Source organism: Barbatula barbatula (genome assembly GCF_947034865.1).
Source record: "Barbatula barbatula genome assembly, chromosome: 1".
Taxonomy (NCBI): domain Eukaryota; kingdom Metazoa; phylum Chordata; class Actinopteri; order Cypriniformes; family Nemacheilidae; genus Barbatula; species Barbatula barbatula.
The window spans coordinates 31725258-31733291 of NC_136766.1; the positions used below are offsets into that span (position 1 = coordinate 31725258).

The window sequence follows — 8034 nt, forward strand, 5'->3', positions numbered from 1 at the left end:
TTTAAAGGCGTCTTTAACAGTCCCAGTTAAATAAAGATTAAAATAAATGAGTGGTGATTGAATTGTTTTTTTTGTAAACCTCTGTGTATGACTAGTCATATGTTTCAAGAAGGTGGAGGACCTGTTTCTTGTACCAGTTTACTTACTGTAGCTTCGTTTTTGCCTCTAAAATAAGTTTGAATTTTATGTTGAAAAAAAACCCACAACAACCAGATTTGGACTATATCTAGACCATATATAGAGGTCCTGTGTACGTCAATACTGGACGTTCACTAGACGTTGAAAAAAAGACGTCATCTGGCGTCACAGTCTGCACCTGCGGGTAACCCAAATTGGACGTGCAAAAATGACGTACAAAAGACGTCGTTTAGACGTGTCTTTGCGCAGTGGGAACCTTCTCTGTGAAAGCGATGCCAGCTAGCATTGCTGTGTGTGTTGAAGTGAACGTTAGAAAATATACCTATACCGTGGGGAGACTTCTGTGATGAAAATAGACTTCAATTTTATTAATATGGTGGCGAGTGTTGTAGCAGGGCTATCCTCATATTTATAGGCTGCAGTTATGCGATTTTGAGGTCATTGTTGTACAATTGTCATTGTTGAACCGCTTGCTGTTCTTATGTTTGCTTTCATTATTTAAGTATCTATTTTTTTGTAACATTCTGTGGTATTGTAAAGATGATTTAAGAATAATCCAGGCAACACGAGAGTAGTGAATCCGTAACTTTCTTTACTCAACTTTCTTCTTCTTTCGTGCGTCATTACGTACGTAAGTCACGTCTCATCACGTGACAACAGCAAGCGTTACTATTTACAAACAGTATACACAAATAGTAATATTGCACATTTCTCATGAACACAACACATTCTATTTTTGATTATATTAATGTTTGTCTATTTTTGTTTTATTTTTAAGATTGCAAATTATTTATTTCATGTTTTGTGACCGTTTGTATTCAGAAGTTTAAGAGTAAAGTATTTTATTTAAGTATGGATTTTGTATTATTTATTTTGTATTAATACATAACCTCACTATATAAATTTATAATGTTACATTATAGTATGACATTTATGTCAATAATCTTCAAGCAAATGGTGACTCCGCGTGGTGGGAGGGGGGCCCCCAAATCAAATTCTGCTTAGGGCCCCCAAGAGGCTCGGGCCGGCACTGAATGCGGTCTCCTTTGTCCAGTGAATGTGGTCCTTAGGGTCCACTTTAAATCTGGAGGAGCTCAAAGGCTTCATATAGTTTTTATGGTCTTTTATGTATGTGTTTAGACTCTTTAAGTTGTACTGCTGGTACTTGGACAGTGAGTCAGAGAAATTAATCAGTGGCGTATAAATACTGGCATATGGGAAGGCTACTTTAGCGGCTCTCCATGTTCCTTGTAATTGTTTTACTGGCCGTTTTCTCAATATTCTGTTCCCGATTGTTAATGCCCACAGATAGTACCACCTTCTGAACATGCATGTTTGGGGTCAGCTTCTGCAGAACATTAGTTATGTGCATAAACTTTGCACCTGGAAAGCTATCTACCTGTACGTTAAGGTTAAGGTTAAGGTTAAGGTTAAGGTTAAGATTAAGGTTAAGGTTAAGGTTAAGGTTAAGGACTTCAATTGCCACTTTTCTCAGCAACGTTGTCAGCACAGCCCTCAGGCTCTGAATGAAGAATGAATTGTGTGCTCTTATCTGGTTCACGTGATGAGGGAGTTTGGAAACATGTGAGGTGACATGGTTGACGGGTGCAGAGGATTATGGGAAATGGAGTCCAGGCAGTGAACACAGGCAGGGATTGTGACAGGAGGTCTCTTCAGATCTTTTAAATAACTAATGATGCTCCTCTTCAGTTTACCACACTGATTTTCTACAGGATTCAGGTCAGGAGCTAGCATGGCTGGTGCAGAACCAGGATTGTGTTCTTTTTATGTTTCAAATTGAATGTGTGTTTGACCAGTGTGCTCATCGAAGCCATTTCTAGCCGACAAAGTCAGATTTTGGTGTTTCATCTGTTGGTGTCAGAGCTCAACCGTTTCAATAAGGAGGTTCAACCATCACTGAGTTAAAATGTGAATGCCGATGTGGTGAGGGAGGCGGGACGAGAGCCGTGACGCGGGATCGGTGGCGTGAGTGATAAGTTCAAGCAGCTGTGTGCGCACCGGTCACGCATCTTATCAGGGAGGAGATTGGGAGCTTAAAAGGATGTTCGGCAGGACTGTTGACGAGAGAGGACCGGGCCCGGACATATGTTTAGTGTGTGTATGTTTTATGGCCGGCAGTCGACCATGAGGTGGCTGCCGGTCTTTACTTCCGTGTTTGTTTATTTGATTTATTTAAAGTTTTGGTGTTTGAATGTTCGCCGGTTCCCGCCTCCTTCCTTTCCTTCTATGGAACTTTATTACAGCCGAGTTGTTTTACACCGAGATGATAAACTTTGCTTTTTTTATTTAAGAACAGCTTATTTGAGGTAGTTCCATCAACTCTGGGTAGGCTTACCTTGAGTTAAGCGCTTGCACCATTACGATTCACCATGGCAACCGCACCAAAAAAGCAACATGGCGGCAGAAAGCGCTTTGAGAGCGAGAAACTTTCCGCTCTGCATACTGTGGATTTACTAATGTGCTGAAAATGACTTAAGTAGATAAATGTACCAATAAACAAATCAATTATGAAATTTATGAAACAACCGAAATTAATTTAAAAAACTTATGTTCTCTCACCCCATCAGTGCTCTAGGTTTAAACGTGGGACGTCATGGTGTATAGGACTACTTGGAGCAGATAGGAATAGCTGCGCGTCTAAATTAATGGTTTATTACCTTTATCGCTTCATTTCTATATTTTGTCTATTTATTACCTTTATCGCTTCATTTCTGCATTTTGTCTATTTATTCATTTCTTTATTCATGCACTATTTATACATTTTTATATTCATGCACTTTATTTGTACACTTTCTTTGGTAATTTCTCATCGTCCATAGAAAACTATGCTCTTATGTAATACAACGACGATGTCTGATGTTATTGATCTAATGATGGATGATAAGTTTTGATACTGTATATCTTATTAACTGTAAAGTAAAATTGTACAGTTTTAATATAAATGCCGGGGGAAATTACAAAATTCCACTCAGGTCCTAAATTGCTCTCCTGAAGTACATCCCTATGAATGAATACAGCCTCTTCACATACAGTATCCTCTATAAAAGCACACAATCTCATGATACTACAGAGAAATGTAGTGTCATGTAATTGTATCCAATGTTAATTTAAGTAAATGCACAATTTTGCCGTAAATATTCTAAAGTAAATCCAGAATAAACATGAGCAATTCTTTTTTTCTATGTAAAATTATTTTCTTTACAGAACAGGTTTTAGGTCAATAAAAAAGTCGAGGCATAAATTTACAAATACAGAAAGCATTACAAATTCAGATAGCATAAAACTTACATCTAATAATGCCTGTATGTTAGAAATTCATTCTGGTATTGTGAAAGAAACTCATTCTGATAATAAAACAAACTTTAGATATTGCAGTTATTGTTTGGTACGTCAATTGCTACATTAACGGCTCGATAATCACAACATTAAATATGTCACAACCTGAATAAAGTACAATCTGAAATTGTTTACTGTTTGTATTGAATGCTTGAATTGTTAGTACAAACGACTAAGGATATCAATGAAACATGCAAATTAGTTCGATTTATTATAAAATAATTACAAACAACTAAATGAGTTTGTGTCCGATACAGAAAGAAAAAATTTTGCCTTGCTTAACAAAGCCTGTGTGTGTACGTGTGTATACTGATATACTGGTCTGGTGTCTCTGATATTGATACACAGATTTTGACTAAGGTGTGTATACTGATATACTGGTCTGGACCTATGCAGGCTTTTGGTCAGTTTCTCGAGAGTTCTCTAGAACAAAACATGAGCGCTTTCAAAATAAAATAATTTCTCGTGTGTGACAGCATCTTCACTCCTGGTTTTTGGCCTGATGACATCACAGAGGCGCCCCTCCTCTTCTCCTTTGCTCCAGTCTCTGCAGCCTCTCCTCTCTCCCCAGTGCATGCTGGGTACCGGCTCTGTGCGCTGCCTCGGTTGCTGTTATATCAATCTGAGCGTATTTACTGGAGCTTCTTCCTGCACACAGTAGAATCAACATCCCACATGAGAATTTTTCATTACTCGTTCAACACATGAAAGATGCTAAGAGGTTGCCACCTACTGGCAGAAAGGGTCAATGAATGAATAATTTTTTGTGGACCGACAGTCACTGTCCTGTTAAATAAAGGCCCACACCTCTGATGGAGGAGCAGGACTCCTGGTGTTCTACTTCCATGTAATTCAGCTGTTTTTTGGACATGGGACTGATTGGAATATTCACATATGTTACCAGATCTCCCTTCGCCAAACCATCAACAGGATATGCAAACAGTCCACCTTAAAGACATGGACGACACACAGTATAGGATATTAAACACAGAAACTCTTGTATTTCATTCAGTATAGAAACTCTTATTAAATCAATAAAATATTTGTACATTGTTATATGATAAGATGACACGATTCTGATGACTCGCAGCTCTTTTCAATACCAATTAATACCGCAGTTTTTCTATTCCAACAGAACTAGAACTGGGGCTGATTTCTTCCACTGACAAAAGTTACAAGGTGACTGAACTGACCTTCTGTGAGATGTTGAGAGTCGAGATGTGATCCACCACAACCTCTCATGAGCATATACCTGCTCTTCTCTGACTGAGTGTGAGAGAGAGAGAGAGAGAGAGATTTATCATCTTTATTACAACTCCGTTATTCATTCACATAAGAAGATACATACAACTGAGTTAGGGGAGAAAAAAAATTGAAAAAAATTGACTCACACTAGACTGTTAAAAATCAAAACATTGTTGATTATGCTACAAAGAACACCTTTTATACCCCATTTTTGCTCAAACAACATTAGATTCTTTGTTGCATTGTAATATCGAAAATCTACTTGGATTCTTGATTTCAACAACTTTGACAAGAGCAAAACTACATCTGCATCAGAATCTGTTTCGATTTTGCTTCTTCTGCTTACATAAATTGACATTTTTGCTTGTCCCAAAAAAAATTAAATAACTGGCATTCATAAGAGCGTTTTCTTGAACACTTAAAACCACAGATAAAGATCTCCAAAGAGAAAACTTCATCAAACAGTTTAAATAGACCTTGTAAAAAAGTGAACAGGGGCTTTAATCTTATACAATGCATAAAGGTGTAAAACACAGTTTCCCTTTGTGAACAGAAAGGACATTCCTGAGTAACTTCATGATTTATCACTGAAACAAAAGCATTAACGGCTATAGCCCCATGCAAAACTCTCCATTGCAAGTCCCCCGTTTTCTTAGGCAAAGGTGACTTATAAAGTGCCCCCCAATTAGGTCTTGTGCTCTCGCTTAAATGTAAAACATTGCGCCATGGTGTATCTACTTTACCATCAAGACTCTTCTTATTGAAAGCTTTAACACAACACTCATACATAGCTTTGCTGGATGCTTTCTCCTTTCCCAACAACGTTATGTTGTTAAAGTTCATTAAAAAACCGTCACACATTTCTAAATCAGGAGCTAACAACAAATTCGGAAAAGGATCGTCCTCCTTAGGTTGAACCCACCCTTCTTTGAAGTCCTTTATCATTATTAACTCCTCTTTGGTGATGACTTCTTTCCACTTAGCCAATAGCCGAGTTACCACCCGTGTTGACCTCATCTTCAACCTTTCTTCCATTGCTTTGGAGTCAGATAGATCATGTCCAATTATACGAATTAGACTTCCCAGGGTAATGATATGAGATTTAATGAGTAAGTCCATCAAGGCAGGAAAGCCTCCTTCATTGGACACATCCAAGCGTGAGCCACAAATCAACGGTTCTTGAAGAGTCCAGTACAAAGAGTCTGTTTTTTCACTTCTGAAGACTTTAAAAAGTGTCCATACTTTGAATAAATTACAATAAAAAATTGGTAGCTTAGAAACAGAGAACTTCTTAAGGTTCATCCAGAACAAAGACTTGTCTAAGCCCAAACCTTCAAAATTCCTCAAAATGATGGAAGCGACCAAAGCCCAGTTCACATTTAGAGAGCTCCCCAAAAGCCTTTGTACAAACTTAAGACGAAACGCTGCCACTCTGCTCTGTAGATGAACCAACCCTTGTCCCCCTTCATTCTTTGACAGATATAAAACACTTTGCGGCACCCAATGTAAATTGTCCCAAAAGAAATTGAGTAAAATAGATTGGATTTTTTTCGGAAGGAGAGCTGGTGGGTCAATACATACTAGACAATGCCAAAGAGTAGAGGCTGCTAAATTATTAATAATTAAGACGCGTCCTCTATAAGACATATTGGAAAGTAAAAACTTCCACTTGTTCAAACGCCCCACAATTTTTTCTTCTACCCCCTCAAAATTCTTCTTTACAGTTATCTCGTTTCCCAAATATACACCTAGATATTTAAACCCATCTCTGTTCCATTTTAACCCCGCAGGAAGACTGGGCTGTCCGCCTGGCCATTTTCCCACCAAGATAGCCTCACTTTTATGCCAATTTACTTTAGCAGAGGAAGCAACCATAAAGTCACTTAAAATCTCCGTTACCTTTGACACATCGCTTTGTTCTTTGATAAAAATGACAATGTCGTCAGCATAAGCTGATACTTTAACCACTTTCTCACAAGTTGGAATAATAACACCCTTTAAATCTGCTCTAAATTTTCGTAACAAAGGTTCAATTGTTAAGCTATATAGCATACCGGAAAGAGCACAACCTTGCCTGATCCCTCTAAATACATTAAAGGGGGCACATAAGTCACCATTTACCTTCAACAGACTTTCAACATCACAATATAAAACTTTCAACTTATCAATGAAATTTGTACTAAAACCCATAGCTTCTAAAACCTCCCATAAATAACTATGTTCGATCCTGTCGAACGCTTTCTCCTGGTCTAATGAGATCAAACCGAAATCCACATCAAAGAGCTTGCTGATGTCAAACATATCTCTAACAAGAGAAATGTTATCAAATATTTGCCTACCTGGCACACAGTAGGTCTGATCAGTGTGAATGACTTCTTCCAAGACCGCACTCAATCGATTTGCTAGTGTTTTGGATAGAATTTTATAATCACTGCACAACAACGACACAGGCCTCCAGTTTTTTATTTCACTCAGGTCTCCCTTTTTAGGCAGTAAAGTCAGCACTGCTCTACGGCAGCTCAGTGGTAGCCTTCCACTGCTTAGACTTTCTCTAATAACAGCATGCAAATCAGCACCAATCTCAGGCCAAAACGACTTATAGAAGTCTACAGATAGGCCATCTACTCCCGGTGCTTTGCCACATTCCATGCCTTGAATGGCTTTCCTCAGCTCCTCCAGTGTTATTTCTTTACAGAGACCGGCATTTGCCTCTTCAGTTACCTGAGGAAGATCCTCAATAAACACATTAGTGTTTGGCTTGTGTATCCGTTCACTGCTATACAGTTCCTTATAAAATTCTACCGCTCTCTTACGGATACCTGTAAGGTCCGACAAGAGTACACCATCCTTGGAACGCAGCACATGTATAGATCTTTTTTGGCCATTTTTCTTTTCCAAATTAAAAAAAAAACTTGAAAGATACATCCATCCACTCTATGTCCTTAAACCGGGATCTGATCAGAGCCCCTCGTGCTTTCAGGTCTAAAATTTCTGACAATTCTTTGTTTTTCCCCTTTAAGATATCAATAAGCTCTTGATTCTGTCCAGTTCCAAAAGATTCCTGTAGTTTCTTTATGTCACCTTCTAAAATTGTCATTGAAAGATTTGTTTCTTTAGTGATGTTGTAAGCATACTGTTAACTCAATTGTTTAATTTGCGTCTTTCCAAAATCCCACCATTGCTGCAGAGATTGAAAATCAGATTTAGTGATTCTAAAATCCTTCCAAAACAACTTAAAGATATCCCTAAATTCCATATCCTCTAAGAGGCTGTTATTGAAATGCCACATTGCAC

At 38.2% G+C, this 8034-nt stretch overlaps 1 protein-coding gene across 1 annotated transcript in view; it reads right to left on the reverse strand.

The window, feature by feature from the left end:
- Positions 1-4003: 4003 nt before the first annotated feature.
- Positions 4004-8034, reverse strand: part of dok7a (docking protein 7a) — a gene marked incomplete at both ends in the record, with an annotated part of 15276 nt that continues 11245 nt past the window's right edge. Inside the window, 2 exons of the mRNA XM_079469605.1 lie at positions 4004-4143; positions 4303-4443. Of these exons, the coding sequence (XP_079325731.1) occupies positions 4004-4143; positions 4303-4443 (281 nt within the window). The remainder of the gene's footprint in view (positions 4144-4302; positions 4444-8034) is intronic.